At 44.6% G+C, this 17,780-nt stretch overlaps 1 protein-coding gene across 1 annotated transcript in view; it reads right to left on the bottom strand.

Annotated features, from left to right (window-relative positions):
* Window positions 1–16,450: 16,450 nt before the first annotated feature.
* The window catches only part of LOC141974751 (scavenger receptor cysteine-rich type 1 protein M130-like), a 53,032-nt gene continuing 51,702 nt past the window's right edge, over window positions 16,451–17,780 (bottom strand). The window contains 1 exon segment of the mRNA XM_074934729.1: window positions 16,451–16,575. Within this exon segment, the coding sequence (XP_074790830.1) occupies window positions 16,451–16,575 (125 nt within the window).

Raw genomic sequence — 17,780 nt, 5'->3', positions numbered from 1 at the left:
AGCTGGCAGCCGGTATCAAGCTGAGTGCCCGGGGCCGGGGGGAGGCGTCCTGAGTCCGGTTTTGTTCAACATCTTCATTAATGATCTGGATGATGGAATCAATTTAGTGGAGATGACAATAAACTGGGAGGAGTGATAGATACACTTGAGGGTAAGGATAGGATACAGAGGGACCTAGATAAATTAGAGGATTGGGCCAAAAGAAATCTGATGAGGTTCAACAACGACAAGTGCCGTGTCCTGAACTTAGGACGGAAGAATCCCATGTACTGCTACAGGCTGGGGACTAACTGGAGAAAAGGACCTGGGGATTACAGTGCACAAGAAGCTGGATATGAGTCAACAGTGTGCCCTTGTTGCCAAGAAGGCTAACGGCATATTGGGCTGCATTAGTAGGAGCATTGCCAGCAGATCGAGGGAAGTGATTATTCCCCTCTATTCGGCATTGGTGAGGCCTCATCTGGAGTACTGTGTCCACTTTTGGGGCCCCACACTACAAGAGGATGTGGAAAAATTGGCAAGAGTCCAGCGGAGGGAACAAAAATGATTAGGGGACTGGAACACATGACTTATGGGGAGATGGGATTATTTAGTCTGCAGAAGAGAAGAATGAGGTGGGATTTGATAGCTGCTTTCAACTACCTGAAAAGGGTAGTTCCAAAGGGTTCCAACGAGGATGGATCTAGACTGTTCAGTGGTAACTGATGACAGAACAAGGAGTGATGGTCTCAAGTTGCAGTGGGGGAGGTCTAGGTTGGATATTAGGAAACACTATTTCACTAGGAGGGTGGTGAAGCCCTGGAATGGGTTACCTAGGGAGGTGGTGGAATCTCCTTCCTTAGAGGTTTTTAAGGTCAGGCTTGACAAAGCCCTGGCTGGGATGATTTAGTTGGGGATTGGTCCTGCTTTGAGCAGGGGGTTGGACTAGATGACCTCCTGAGATCTCTTCCAACCCTAATCTTCTATGAGCTCTCTGACTCCTCCCTTTCCTTCTCCCCTTTGGCTTTTTTTTCCTGCCAGCCTTTATGTAGCCCTTGCTAATGAGGCCAGCAGCTGTTCCCCATTTGCCAATCAGGCTTGGGCTTACTCAGCCAGCTCCAATCTCCCTTTCTTGACTGGAGCTGGCATGACAGAGGCCTGGCTTAGCTTTCCTTAGCCAGCACCCTGTCACAGAAACACAGAGATTTTTCCAGGTACTAATAATTATCGTATTGTATAATCTTTGAACTAGGATTTAGCTTATGTCTCTGCCCTGAGGCTCCCCTGCTCTGGGGCCAGTGTCACACACTGAGGGGCAGCATTTCTGCTGCACTTACCTGAGCAAATCACACTGGCATCATGGTCATGTGGGCACAGAGAGGCCTCCAGAGTGGTAACAGGGCAATGCCCCAAATGGGGTTGAGTCCCTGTACAGTAAAATGTGTCTGTCCAGACAGCCAGTTCCCTTTCCAAAATACCATCCTCTTGGAGCAGATACAGCGAACCCGCAGTGGAGCTGATGACAGAGAACGTTGGCATCTGATAGATCCCAGTGTGAGTCACAGACAGTTCCCCAGGCACCAAGAACCTGGATCTCCACCCTCCCTGAGCATGCTGTGCTGCCATTCACCAGCCGGAACCCTGAGTGCCCAAGGGAGAAGGGGTTTAGAGAGGGAGCCTTGGAGCAATTTTATACCAAATAGATAAGAACAAGAAGTCAGGGGTGACTGATCCCTTTCTTATTATCTTGGATTGTTTGGGTTTTACCAGAAGCTGATGGCACCCTATCATCCCGGCTCCCTATATAGTGAGATTGTCTTATTGCTGCACCCTAATCTAGAATACACATTCTGACAGATGTGGTGATTTGAAAACATTGAATTATCAGAGACTATTGTATCAACTTTATCTATGTTTTATATGTATCTTTATGGGCTGGCTAGTGATTGTATTTCTGGCTCAATAGTTGAGTTAAAGGACTCTTCTGATAGAAACTAAAATCACTGGGGGCTATTTATGCAAATCTGTAATGCCAGGTATCAGGGAAGTTTCACCCCTGGGCCAATAGCATATGCTGGTCTGACCTGGTTCAAGAGGCCTGGCAAATGAAGAACTGAAAACTGTGTAAAGAAACTGCTGTGATCTGGGGAAAGAGTCTCACACACTCTTTCCAAGAATGGACAGACATGAACCAGTGACCACAGATAGGCCATGCAAAGGAACTGAAGTTGCTTGAAACCTGCCAGCGTCTCCATGGGGAGGATAGGCGACCCCTGGTAAGCCAGGTATGCATGAAGCTGTTTATTGTTTTCTTTAAGATATGTCTTCTCTGTAATGCTTTTGTGCTGAATAAATAATACTTTTGCTTTAGGGAAGCTGGCTTGCTACTGGTTAACCCTGTCATTGCCCCTTAGAGAACAGGAGTGCAGGTGCTGAACTAAAGTTAGATCTGATGAGGTGATCCCAGTGAATTGCAGAAGTCCCTGATCTGAAAGGAGCAGATTGCAGGATCCTGCTATGAGAAAGATGATGGCTAGAGGCCAGAGAGCTAAGTGGGGTTCCTCAAGGAGGCCACAAAGGTGTTGGATGTCCAGTTATCTCTGGAACTGTGCCATACATCACTGGGATGCTGAATTCTTACATGAGCATATGGTGCCAGCATCATTTGCATGTGAGCACATCTGATTCACATGTGATATCCTAGGACTGTACACAAGGTGTAACTCATTCCCCACATACTGGAACTCTTCAGTCCCGATCAGCCCATGTTCTTCTCCAAAGAGCTCTTCCTGGGACAGATAAAGCTGTTCCACACTCTAATTCATTATAGATAACACTGGCAGCTTTGAGATCAAAGTGTGCATCACAGATGGTAGCTCACATTTCCATGTCTTATCTCCACACATGCCTGAGCAGGCACTGTCCCCTCCAACAAGCCGGGGCTTAATGTGTCCTAGAAAGTCAACAAAGGCTGGAGTTTTCAAAGGGGCCTTAGGGAGCAAGTTACATGTCTAAGTCCCATGTAATTTCAATGGAAGTTGTACACACAGCTGCCTCAGGCGCTTTTGACATTCCCAGATCAACCCATCAGTGAGTGTTAGTTACTGTGACATTCCATAAACCCTCTTGCACCTTCATGGGCATGAAATGAAAGTTGCTTTCTTCTTTCTTTTCCCCAATAGCAAAGACATTTTTAAACAGGCAAGACAGAGCCCTTTACCCACTATGGCAATTCTTGTGTTGCAGGGGCAGAAACTGAATAAGAGAGCACCTGGAATGTGGGGAGGGGCAAGTCAGTGACATAATTCTTGGGAGTGAATAGATAGATGCCAGATAGTGTGTGGGGGGGGGCGGTGGTGGTGGGTGAGAGAATCAGGTGGGAATGAGGAGTGCTTACATGGACTTAGCCCATCCTCAGCTGCAATATTGTGAGCATCTGTCCTTTTATAGGAAGGATAATGATAAACCAACAGTTCTCAGAACTGGAGGCTGGGAAAAGTCTCCATCTGTGATACTAGAGAATAAAGGAGAAGGAGAGGGAAGGGACAACAAATGCAAGTATCACACAGGAATAACAAGCCATGGAAGTGCTTATTCATTTTATTTGACAATGCTAGAATAATAACCAAGAATTCAGAAAGGAAAAGCAAAGGATGGAGATGAGGAATAATTCCCCAGCAGTGGAAGGAGGAGGCAATGAGATAGACATAAAGGGAAGTGACTGAGCCACCATGAGTGAAGATAGCCCAGAACAGATTAGATAAGATGCTGATGGGGAATGAAGTAGAGAATGTTCTGCACCACAGCTGCTCAGATTGCTTTGAATGAGTAAGACCCTAGCATGTTGACCTAATCCCAACACAGTGTGGTACATGGAACACAGGTTGCAGTGTGAAGCACTCCTCATTTACTCTCAGTGACCTGTGTTGAGAGGGGAAATATTTATAGACCTTGGGGGAAATCACCCAAGGCACAAATGGCAGTTAGGTGCCAAGCTCATTGAAAGCCAATAGGTCCCTAACTGCCATTTGTGCCTTTTGATTATCTCCCCTGAGTTCCCCGAGGTTTTGGAGTGAGGCTGGAGATCATCAGCATGCGACCTGCCTCATCCCCAATGTCAAACAGGAGGCAGCTAAAATGCTATTCCTCACATGGCTGGATGCCTCACAAAGCTGCTCAAAATGGTGCATCAATTTATTTCACTCTCATTTATTAATAAGGTTAAAGCACCTGGGGAGGGGGATTATAGGAACCATCAGCTCCATCACCCTTCTTCCTTTCCAAACTACAGTATTTACTTCTTTCCGATGCTTCTAGCCCTGTGAAGCAGCTCTCTCTCTTACTGCTCCTCTGGATCCCCCTTTCTCTTGTCTATGGCTTCTTGCTGTCAATCTGAAGAGAGTTTAGTGTTCTGTGCTCTGCCTGTTTTGTTTCTTGTCTCCACTCCTCTGGGCTGGGGCTTTTCCTGACCCCTCAGCCCTTCCCAGAGCTTTTTCTGCTCTCCCCTTTCAGCCCCAGCCTACTCAGCGCTTGGGGTGAGGGACTGAAACTCTCCCTTCCCACAGCTGAAGTGTTTCATTTATTCCTTGCTTTTCTCCCCATCCCTTTGTTTTCTCCTCTCTGTGGAGGGGGGATTGTGTCACTTTTGACACAAGAGTTATGTAATTCTAATGTAACTCCACAGTGACTGACATGCAAAGTTGTCTGTTCTCAGGCAGTAAGGAAAGCCTGGCCTTGGTTACAATGAATGAAGAACTGCCTCCTGTCCTTGGAGGGACTCTTAGACATTAATGATAATAAACAGGTCACCAGTGTGGATTTAAGTTCAGCCCTAGCAGTGACTGCAGGGCTATGTGCACAGATGGCTCATTTCGCCACAGCATTATGTGTAGGCAGCTGACTGGTTGTAAGGAGAGTGTAAAGGAAAGGAAATTCTGAATAAAATTTTTCAGAAAAATCAAAATGTTTCTATTTAATTTATCCAAAATTAAATGTAGCAGTTAGCTTCTCTGACTCCTTGGGACACCTTGCACTTTCCCAGACTGCTCCTAGGGCATCAGTTTCAAACTGATTTGAAGCAAAAATATTTTTCGAGTCAACATTTGAAACAAAATGAAAATTGCCATTTTGTTTTATTTTCTAAAGTCAAAATGATTAAATGAAAGGACATTTTAAGTTGAAATGAAAATTGTCATTTTGATCTTTTCTGTGGGAAAAATGAAGTTTTTCATCAGAATTGACATTTTATGATAAAAAAAATGTTGTTTGATAAAACCATACATTTTGGAGGGAAACCTTTCCCCTCAGACAGTTTCAACCAGCTCCAATTAGGCCCATATGGAGAAAGGGGACATGCCTAGGCATAGTTGCCATTGATGTTCCAGATTTACAGCACCACCATACACATGTTGAAAGGAATCTTCTGTCACTTCGGCATTCTGGAGGAAATAATCACTGACAATGAGCCACCGTTTACCAGCTCTGAATAAAACTGTTTGGGCTACAGTGTGATTTCAATCATATTACTTCCAGTTCCCCACACCAACAAGGGAGTGGATTTTACAGAAAGAGCAATATACATTGCTAAGAGAATTCTGCAATAAAAGACCCCCACACAAGCTTAGCTGGGCTGTAGGGCAGGCCCCAGGTTAACCATTGGAGTAAACTCAGCTCAGATGCTTATGGGTCAACAAAGCAGAATGCTGCCATCTCAAATGTCCTGCTTAAAAGATGTAAGGCTGACAGACAAATCATTTTATCTACCCATTATGTATCCACACAGCTCCAGAGTGCAGCACCATCTGCCACACTGCACTGTCAGCTCATTTCTTAGAGGAAATCACCGGCATCCTACCCTAGATGACTTCTCAGAGCACCAAGAACAACACAGGTTTCAGAGTAGCAGCCGTGTTAGTCTGTATTCATAAAAAGAAAAGCAGTACTTGTGGCACCTTAGAGACCAACCAATTTATTTGAGCATAAGCTTTCGTGAGCTACAGCTCACTGATGAAGTGAGCTGTAGCTCACGAAAGCTTATGCTCAAATAAATTGGTTAGTCTCTAAGGTGCCACAAGTACTGCTTTTCTTTTTAAGAACAACACAGTGGACACAGGTCCATGACACAACACCTTCCCTTTATAATTTCCCCCATTCACAGAATAAGAAATCTAGAAGGATCCCAGAAATGTAAGCCACCCCCTGTGATTTTGATATTTGCATTTTTTGGCTTGTGAAAGCGTCAGAAGCACCTGGGACCCCTACTACAGTAACAGAGATCATCCACGCTTCCTTTGAGGAGGGAAACCACTTCCTGCCTTCCTCCCTGCCGCCAACCCCATGAGTCATTTTCAGCTCATATTTAATAGTGGCTCATACACATGCTCACGGTCTGTTTCCTTATGAATTTTTAACCAGACACAATTGGGATGATGATATTCTGGTTCCACACAGAGTCAAATTAAAGGCAAGAAAAGCAATGTTGTAACCAGCTCCTATTAGTACTCTGACTAGACTGTTCATCAGTATTGTCTGCAGCCACTTTCTGTCTCCACAGAGTTCGAGATCTGTCTTGAAGCTAACAGGAGACATTCCAACCCTGCAGGGAGAATGGAGACCCTAAGGGACTGTGCCATCCCTGTGCACCCCCTTGTGGCCTAGGTTGACATTGCAGGAGAACCATGTTATATTACTGTAGATCTGTGGTCCTCAACCTATTTACCATTGTGGGCACATATGCAGCTCTCTATGGATTATGTGGACCACATCCACACAACATATATACTACCTGTATGGACCTGAGGATGTCACATGGGTGGAAGCTGTGCGCTGATTGGGCCACAAGCGGCCTGCAGGTTAAGAACCACCGATTTAGATGGAATACGTGGACAAAAGGTATTAAAATAACCCTGTTACAATCCAACATTAAACAGTTTTAAACAAGATTCAGGTTGGGTATACAGAGACCTCAGCTTACTTAGCAGAATGGCAAACACACAATTAATATCCTTCTTAACCTTTTATTAAAGATACAGAAAAGAAGGAAAAATAGTTAAAGCATTTAAAATGTAAAGTATTTGTGACGTTGCACTCCATATGTTTTATGGAAATATACTGATGAATATGAATATGATATAACTGGAATATGCTTTAGGCAAAAGGTTTCTTGTAAGGTATCATTACAAAGCATATGCTCTACTGAGTGTGTTCATCCCATTTGTTTGCATGTATTTTTTCTATGTCTGGAGTTAGGAGAATAAGATATAAACTTGTATTACTGATGTAAACATGTTAAGTGGAATCCATTAAGGGTGCTTCAGAATCAATGACCTATAAATGGCTCTGTTTACTTGAAAACCTTCCTGGGTCCATGCAGTCCAGCCCTGGAAGAATGGAGGCTGTGGTCTCACAGGACATGTGAACATGTCACCTGATACTGGAATCCATTTTAAACCTGGTGGTTTTCAATTTAGAAGGAGGGGTGGGGACCCAGAGAGACAAAAGAATCCTGCCTTGTGCCAAAGCTATAAAAGGGTGTGGAACAGAATAAAGCAGGCTGCCAGTCATGAGAAAACCCCTAGTTTCCACCTAAGATGTCTGCAGGAACTAACAAGGACTGTATCGGGGAAAGGATGGGGCCAAAACTAGGAAGGAGGCTAGTCTGTGAAAGAAGCTTATCTTGAGGGTGAGATTTTACCTGTAATCAATTTCTTAATGTATTAGGCTTAGACTTGCGTGTTTTTGCTTTATTTTGCTTGGTGACTTCGTTTGTTCTGTCTGTTATTACTTGAAATCACTTAAATCCTACTTTTTTACTTAATAAAATCACTTTTGTTTATTAGTAAACCCAGAGTAAGTGATTAATACCTGGGGGGGCAAACAGCTGTGCATATATCTCTATCAGTGTTATAGAGGGTGGACAATTTATGAGTTAACCCTGTATAAGCTTTATACAGAGTAAAACAGATTTATTTTGGGTTTGGATCCCATTGGGAACTGGGTGACTGGGTGCTAGAGATAGGTAACCTGCTGAGCAGTTTTTGGTTAAAGTCTGCAGCTTTGGGGGCGTGGACCAGACCTGGTTCTGTGGTGCAGCGGGCTAGCATGTCTGGCTCAACAAGGCAGGGTTCTGGAGTCCCTAGCTGGCAGGGAAAATGGGCTCAGAGGTAATTCCAGCACATCAGGTGACAGTCTCAAGGGGGTCTCTGTGACCAAACCCGTCACAGTATTAAATAAGGGGCTTTTATTTTAACAACATCCCTTGTTCACGCTCCCTTTAGCTGGAGAGAGTTTGTAGAAGGAAAAACGTTTCTTGTCTGAGAGGCTTTTAGATGGTATCAAAGATGACAATAACTGTCTTTTTTGGAGAAAAGAGAAGATGTTAATTAAGGTAGTTTGGAGCTATTGTTGTTGCTGTTGTTGTTAAAGTCTGAACCCATTTCCTAGAAGACAGAACAAGACAAACACACACAAAAGGGAAGAAAAAAGAACAGCAAAGATGGAAGGATAGAACCATGGATTAGTCAGCCTGACTTCAGTGTGAAGCTATCAGAGCAATGTATAAAACATTCCATTTGCAAATACCTGGAGGATGAAGGAGTAATCACTAGCAGCCAGAATGCATTTACCAAGAACAAATCATACCAAACCAGCTTGATTTCCTTCTTTGACAAGGTAACTTGTTTGGTGGATAGGGGGAATGAGGTGAACATAATGTACCTGAATTTTAGCAAGGCTTTTGACACAGTCCCACATGACGGTCTCATAAGCTAACTAGTTTTCTTCCAAATAACATGGAAAAAGCAGCAAGCAACTGTTCTTACTTGTAGCCCCTGACAATGTTAGGTTTATTTGCTTTTCTGTTTGAAGATCCCAGCCACAGAACAAATATTGCTGCTGTGCTAAGTTGATGTTGGTGGGGAGAACTGTAAGGAGTTGAATGAAGAAACCTTTTCCTCCATCCCCCACTTCTTGCCTTTTAATTTTGTTCAGTTCCAAATTCTGTGGAACAGCGAGTGGTTTTGCAACCACATTTGGTTTATTCAATGTGTCCATGTCTACAGAACTAATATTGCTCCTGTCTTTGCTGTGTTTGTTGGGTGTGGGGAAGGGGCAACTTTAGTTGAGAGAAATTGTGTAAGGAAGGGACACTCACACTTTTATTTCCTGTTGAACTTCCCCTCTTTCCCCCCAGACAACACTGGACAACTGGCTTGGCACCACATATGATTTATTTACTGTTATGTGTGTTTCATGTTTGCAGAACAATTCCATGCATAGATTTTCAGAATTTCTCTCACCCCTGGTCTGCTTCTGGTTTCAGTGTAAAAGCCACAGAGTAGGTGGGTGAAGTGTATGTATGGGGCATTTGGGGGGAGTACACTGTGAGGATTTTGGATCACTTGTGCTATTACTATAACCTAGCCCACAAATAGGTAGTAGAAGTGATGACTAATGTTTCCCATGTGTTGTTTTGGACAACAGTTACCTAAATAAAACAAATGTTTGTTGACAATGAGTAATTATGGACCCCAGAATGGTTTCTTTAGAAAGTCTTTAGGAGCATAACAAAGGAGTGATGATCAGGGACACACCCAAACCCCTCAAAGCAGGAGATGGAGGAAGAGATGCTAAGCAAAGCACAGCTGTTCAGATGTTGCTTAGGACATGAACAAGGCTTCACCTTCCCCATCTGTCATGTTGTATGCAGGAATGGCTGCCCTGATTGCTTCTATAATTTAACATTTTTTGGAAGGATGGGTTGCTGGCCTACCACTCCACCCTCAACCTGGGTGACGAGTCTACTGCTTTTCATCTGGTCGCTCCCCTTTGGCCTGTCCAGCTTGGGTGGCCCTATCAGGATTTACAACTCCTGCCAGCATAGCTTTCCAGTCACTGGAACACACAAGCTCCCCTGCCACATCAAGGTGCAGTCCCCAGGAAAAGATCAGAGAAACAGAACTAACTTAATTAACCACAGGAACATGAGGAACAAACAAATATCCAGGAACAAATCCATTCATGCAATCTAGCTGGGTGTGGGGCTCCACATGCAGTTGTGCTGAGTGATAACCGTGCCTGGAGGGGCTTGCTGCTTGTGCCTCGAGGTGCTTGCTGCTTGTCACTAGCAAGGCATTGTGAGAGACAGCCCAGGCTGGAGAGTTTAGGAAGCACTGCAACAGACAATATTGATAACATTTCACTATCCCTGCATTCAGTACTAAAATGATTTGTCACCCAACACCAGCCAGATTTGATCACTTTGAGCAACACTGCTCTATCTACTGGATATCTTGGCAGAGTACGTGTGTTCATGTAAATACAGTTTGTTCCTGAAGTCTCTCCCCATCCCAGCTATCTGTCGGGAGAACTCATTCAGACCCTGCTTTCACAATTATAGCCATGCCACTAAAACCACAGATCTGGGATGGTACCCCTGGGATCAGCTGTATCAGAAACACAGGGAACAACCCCTGCTCCTTCTGTGGAACCCAGACTTCTCAGGGCTTCCTGAATGGAACAGGAATGTCAGTGGTACATTGGCATTAGGAGTGTTTCCTTCTTCAGATGTGACTGTTGGGATATTTCAGGGTTAAGTATAACAATAAGCTACTAATGTGCTGACATGGTATTAGTGGACAAAGGCATATGTAGGCAATATTTTCGTGTCTAATACATAAGTTGCAAATTTTTCAGTATTTGTCTAAAATATAAGTTGCCAGATTCTTCCCTTCTCTGTTGCTCATAAAGATTAATAAAATGCAGCTGTAGAAGCTGCAGGAGAAATGCCCTTGTGTAAAAGAAGGTAAAAGGAATGTTTTACCTCCCTTTCTCAGATACATAAACCAGTCCTGGCTTAGGGCCCCTTCCTTCCCCTTCCCTGAGTACTGTTCACAGCCCCTTCCTGCCTCCCCTGAGAACTGCTGACAAGGAAAATTTATGGCAACAAATTATTGCAAAGAAATGTATCTTCAAGGTAAAAGTATGTGTAATGCTATGAGTAATAGATAGAGGTGGGTTTACTAACAGTAGGTGTTTCTATTACTTAATCAGGGTTTTGGGGGAGTTGTACCGGATGTAGGCATGTACATACTAACCCAAACAAAAAGACTGTCCTGTAACTAATTCAATGCTTACTAAACAATGGGGTCCAAAAAACCAAGTATCGCAATAAAGAAGCCTGTACTCATATCCGCCTCTGGGTCAACCTGCTTTTTCTTCTTCTAAGAGTGACCATCAGTGGCAGCAGAGTCTTGTAGGGCTTCCTGTTCACCCTCTTAGAACTTGTTCTTAACGCTTACTGATTAGATTATGAGTGACCATTGCTCATACAGTAGTGTAGGTAGCGATCCAATCCAGGACTCTTAGTCCAGGCCAGTATCTAGGGCTACCCTGTGTGGTAACTCGAGGCAGAACAGGCAGCTGGAGAGAACCCCAGGGTCCTGTACATTCCCATCAGTTTGAATAGAGGATCTCATGTATAGCCAGTGCTATTGATTCCCGTCTCTCCTGTACCATGAAGGGCATTACATGGCTAATGAGGACATGAGTTAATTTTGATCAAATCTTGGAAAACTGGGGAAATTCCAAATGAATGGAGAACTGCCAATGTAGTTCCAATATTTATAAAAGGTAAAAGGGATGACCCAGGGAACTATAGACCAGTTAGCCTGACAGGAATCCTGGGTAAAATAATGGTACAATTAATTCACAACTCTACTAACAAAGAGTTGGAGACTAAAAATATAATTAATTAAACGGCAAAAAAAATTGTTAATGCAGAGTTAAGGTTGGTCGGTGACTGCTCACACCCTGCCAGAACATCAAGTTCAGCAAAAGTCATACGTGTGAAAACCAGGAAATACAGAGCTACGGTACATGCCCATGCAACCTCGTGTTCCATTCATCTCAGTGAGATGTTTTCAACGGAGTAGGAACTCTCCATAGAAGTAAATACAGCCTAAAACAATAGTACACTGCTGAGACGTGAACTGCTCCATTCATGTCAGGAAGTGTTCCCACACTCCACATCTCCACTGCTACCATGATCAAGCATGCCCTTTCTCAGCGCCTCACTCCAGTATCAGCAGTGTGTTCCTGGTGTACGAGTCTACTATGCTTGTTCTCAGCTTCACACCCAGAGGGGCAGGGCTTCCCCAGATGCTGGCACGGAGAGGAGCTCTGACAAGCTCCCCCGCAGATCCCAGCTCACATGGTGGGTCAGGGAGAGAGGCTCAGATACCCAAAGGGGCAAGGGCCCCCAGATCCTGGTGAGTGGGGTAGGTTGAGAGGCTCAGGCACCTGCAGAAGGAGAACCCCCCCACACACAGAACCTGGGTCACAAGAGAGGCAACACCCTGCTGATCATGGCACACACAGGGGAGGGGAGAATGTGGTGCTGACAGGCCCCCCTACCCCAGTTCTCTCCCAGTCCCCTTGCCACTCACACACATGACCCCTTCCTGGTGTCCCCCCTTCCCTTCTCTCAATATGTAGTCCTTCCCTATCACTTCACCCAAACCCCTTTCCTACCCACCCACTCCCATTTATCCCCTACCCTCATTGCAGTCCAAACACCTCTCTCCCTATTTCCATCTACTCTTCCAACCCTAATCATCCTTCCCACCCAGTGAGTACTTGCATATGTAATTTATTTTCTTTTTTAAAAAATGGTTTCAGTGCCTGCTGAATATTGTGCTGTGCTCAGGTGACATCCCCCCAATATAATAAATAAAAATATTTTGACAGATGCAGATTGTAGTAAGACACCTCCTTTCTTTATTTCAGATGCCTGCCTGTAGCTGAATTTGACTTTACAGCACCTGTGTGCCGTTTAATTTCAATGACTATAACAGGCCCCTTGAGCTATTCAGTACCTGTAAGCATAGCTAGCTTTCAATCCCCTTAGCCTCTGTCTCTGCACATGTACAATGTAATCCATTTTGCACATGAGCCTTAGAAATGCTTGCAGCACACCTAACTGGAGAACCAAAATATTTGGCTAATAAGTTTATATTGGCTAATAACTCAGAGCAGGTGCACATGGGCATTGTCCTGCCAATGTGACTCAGCCTACAGGTGGGGAGTCCAGTTCTCAGATCAGAGTATAAAGCCTTCCCAAATTGCAGTCATTCTACTGAAACAGCCACCAAAAGAGCTAATTATACAGTTTATGTACTCATGCTCCTTATGGGCACCTGAGTTTCATCAATAGCACACTCACAGTTAGGAAACAGGGTGGGCAGTGGAATTTTCCCACAGTGCACCCCATTCACAGGGCTAGAGTGTTGACACCTGTGGGGAGTGGGGAGCTAGGCACTTTGTGATATGTTTACTTTGACTCAGGTCTGTGCAGAGGTTTGAGTATGGGTCAGAAAATCCTTAACCTAGGATTAAAATGCAATGTAGATGCTCAAGCCCAGGGGCCCATGAAATGAGTTAGCTGACTCAAGTCCCACTAACCCTAGGCTTACATTGCTGTGTAGACATACCTTTAGAAGAGTTGAGCTTTAAACAGAAAGCTTGTCTTTGGTGCTCTGCTATAATATCAGTTGGCCTGGTTCCATGGAACATACGTCTTATCAAGCAGACCTGTTGTCTTTTTTTGATAGGATTACAAATCTGGATGATGAAGGTAACTGTGTTGATATACTCAACTTCCATTTCTCCAAGGCATTTGCCTTAGTACCACATATATTTTGATTTTAAAAGTTGCATTATATGGAATGAAGAGGGCATGCATTAGGTAGATTAAAAACTGGCTCATTGACAGATCACAAAGTCTAGTTGTTAATGGGGAGATATAAGTGAGTGAGGCTGTTTTTAGTGGAGGGTCCCCTAGAGATCAATTCTTGATCCAATGCTATTCAATAGTATCATCAATGATCATATGAAATCTTTTGTGGTAAAGTTTGAAGATGACACAGAGATCGGTGGGGTAAAAAACAATGAGGAGGACTGGTCATTGTTACAGAGATCCTCCTGGTAAAATGGTCACAATCCAACAACACACATTTTAATATAGCCAAATTCAAAGTAGTACACCTGGAAACAAAGAATGCAGGTTATACCTACAAGATGGAAGACTCTGTCTTGGAAAGCAATGACTCAGAGAAAGTCATCATAGATATGCACCTCAACATGAGCTCTCAGCGCTGTGGCAGAAAGGGCTAATGTGATTCTTTGATGCATAAAAAAGGGAAATATCAAGTAGAAGTAGGGAGAAGTTTTGCCTGTGTACACAGCACTGGTAACACTGCACTAGAATGCTGTGTCCTGTCCAGTTCTGCTTAGGTTCATTCAACCTAATTCAAAATTTTTTGTTTCAATTTAGGATATTTTCAAAAAAGCAATAGACGAGTAGATTCACAAAAGAGCTACAGGACATAGGCACCAACCCAGTGGTTAAAGCCCTCACCTGGCTTTTGTGAGACTCAGGTTCAAATCTCCAAACTGCCTGATGTGGAGAGGACATTTGAACTTGGGTATCTCACATTGCAGACAAGTGCTCTGGCAACTGGGCTATTCTGATGTGAAACTTTCACATGCCAAAGCTGTTCTATTTATAAATAGCTATTGCAGCAGGGACTTGACGTCGGGTCTCCCACATCTTAAGTGAGTATCCTAGCCACCAAGCTATAGAGTCATCTGCTATTGTCCTTGGCCCAATGACTATCCAGTCTTATTATGAATGACTATGAATTCCACTATGAATGATTTGAGATTAAACAAAATTTTGAAATGTTGGTGTTTCCGGTACGAAGGGAATTCTGTTTTTTGAACAGCTCTAATATCCAGTCATGATCTCAATACTACAAGTGATGGAGAATACACCATTTTCTTAGGTGAGTTGTTCCAATGGTTAATTGGACTCTGCCTGGGCATGTAGTGCCCAGTCCTGAGGAAACAACCACTGCTATAGAAAGCAACAGAGCACCTCCTGGCAACCCAGGTCACCAGGGCACACCAAGCCTGTCCTGGGCTCACTACACTGGCCTCCCACAGAACACTATGTCTAATTTAATGTCTCAGTCATTTAAGGAACTTCATGATTTGGGCCTGGGACACTTAAGAGATTCCCACTCATTCCAGGACTGTGCCCATCAGCTTTATCCCTTAGACCAGTGGTTCCCAAACTTGTTCTGCCGCTTGTGCAGGGAAAGCCCCTGCCGGGCCGGGCCGGTTTGTTTACCTGCCGCATCCACAGGTTCAGCCAATCGCAGCTCCCACTGGCCGCGGTTCGCTGCTCCAGGCCAATGGGGGCTGCTGGAAGCGGCGGCCAGTACGTCCCTCGGCCTGCGCTGCTTCCCACAGCTCCCATTGGCCTGAAGCAGCGAACCGCAGCCACTGGGAGCCGCGATCAGCCAAACCTGCGGATGAGGCAGGTAAACAAACCGGCCCGGCCTGGCAGGGGCTTTCCCTGAACAAGTGGCGGAACAAGTTTGGGAACCCCTGCCTTAGACACAAAGGAGCTGTCTCCTGCAAGGGGAAAGCTCATTTGTACAGGAGCCAGTTTTCTTGGGGGCTGATCAAAGACTCTAGAACAAAATCCCACAAGATCTAAAAAATCACCTGAAACCTCTTTCTGTTCCACTTGTGGGGTTCCTCAGTCTGCTTTTGCTAATATAAGCCCATATCACATCATAAAATAAACTCACCGATAACCACCCATGACCCACCATAAAAAATCCATGTGTTTTTGCTCTGGGGAGGAATAAAAGTACACATGTACACTGAAAGTAAATCATTGGAAGGTGCTCTGATGCCAGAATGATGGGCATGGCACATGAATTTATATAGAAGAGAAGAGGAAAGGATAGGGGCATATTTTCACTGCTATCTGATTGTGTGTGTATGGGCATTAAGATACCTGTAAATAGCATCCTATTTATCCTCCAGAATTTCAAAGGAAAGTCTGGACTGGGGGTTAGGGCCATCTTTGGAGTGAGGAATATTCTGTTGCTAGGTATCTCACCATTACCACACACCTGGCAGAATATTCATTCTCAATGTAACACCCTGTCCAACAGCCTGAGATACCCGAGAGGTGACATTTTACCATTATAATTTTTTGGTGGTTCAGTCTCAATCTTTCCCCCAACGGTCTCCAGGGAGCTGCCCAACACACCTCGTTGGAGAAGCATCAGCCCTGGAACAGTCTTTCAAAAACAGTTTACTAAGAAAGTAAAAGTTCACAAGGAAGAAATAATATTTCATGTTAGAAATAAAACAGCAGGAATAAAAAAGCAGGACAGTTCCAGACAGTCTGATCAATTGGGAATTACAGGGGAAACCACAGACCCTGTCTCAGTCACACATATTTCTTGCAAGCAGACAAAACTGCAATATAAAAGCTGTATGAACTAGTTCCCAGGTAGGGATTGTTTCTGATGGCCCAGAGAGCATTTGAGAGAAGAATAGCCCAATCATACAACATCTATGTCCTCACAGGATATTTGATCTGAACTCAGCATTCTTATAGTGATGTCCCAGAGACCCCATCTTCAATGTCATCATAACCTGGGTCTCCAGGAAGTAGGGACAGGGCGTCTCTCTCAGCCTCAGAGACCTCTTCACTTCTTAGCAAGTGCAGGCTCCAATCTGAAAATGAACAAGGGGGCACATTGCAGTCAATGTAACCATTCTACACCCATGTGTACTCACAGTATAGGCTGTGATTTACCCCTTCTGTTCCTGTGATTGGGGCCCTGACAAGTTTAATCCATTATCTCTCTATAGCCTACAAAGAAAACATCTGGGAGTGCATTCACTCTGTGCTGAGACCTGCCTGTTGCAGGAGTAGTGTGGAGATGTCAGTGAGCTGGTGACGCCTCCCTGATGCTCAAGCAGGGGCTGCTCTAACTCCTGATGGCTGGTATAGTCCCTAAGGGTACATACACCAGCTGAAACCAGGTAGGGTGGAGCAGGCTGGAGCTTCTATCCCACAGGACATTCAAGGACAAGAAGCCAAAAAACAGGGGACATCATAGATCTCAACTGCCCACACAATATGAGTTTGAATGTATCTCTCAACAAGAACAAAGAAATGCACATTTCATCCTAACCCACTTTCCTCTGAGGTGCAAAGTGGGAGCTCAGCCGTCAGCTCCAGACTGTGAGTTGCTCTCATACAAGGCTAATGGAGCTATTTACATATTGAAGAGAGTGATTTCAAACCTGATGCCAGGCCTCTAACTAACCCCACTGCAGGGCCCTTCTCTTCCCATTACCATACTGGGCACTGACACCTTGTTTGGGGGAAGACACACAGGCTGTGATCCTGCAAACGCACCTGTGTAACTTTGTCCTCACAACAAGTACTTTGGCCAGGGTCACTTCCTTGCTGCATAATCCATATTCCCATCCAGACATTGGTCCCATGGATCACTGGGAAACACAGACATTTCCAGCTTTGCCAACCCCAAGCGTTCAAAAATTAGAAGTTGACAGGATGCGGGGCCTGCAGCAGAGCCAATCTCCAGAGAACCTAATAATCTGCCTCATTGGCTGGAAGAGTCCTCAGAGTGGCTCATTAGTCCAGCAGAGCTGCAGTTCAGCAGCTACTTGTAGCATTCACCCATGGCTGCCATAGCTCCTGCCTTGTTCCCACTTCTGTTCCTGCTTTACCTCAGCCTTACCCCTGCCTTGCTTCACTCCAGGTTACCTGGTCCTGACCCTCAGCTCCAATTCCTGACTCCAGTTCTGCCCATTGGCTCCAATTTCTGACTTTAGCTCTGACTCCAGCTCTAACCACTGAGCCTGATTCTGGGTCTAACTATTGGACACGAATACCTATGTCTCAGTCA

Source organism: Natator depressus, chromosome 1 (genome assembly GCF_965152275.1).
Source record: "Natator depressus isolate rNatDep1 chromosome 1, rNatDep2.hap1, whole genome shotgun sequence".
Classification (NCBI taxonomy): Eukaryota; Metazoa; Chordata; order Testudines; family Cheloniidae; genus Natator; species Natator depressus.
This window is presented reverse-complemented; position numbering and strand designations above follow the sequence as displayed.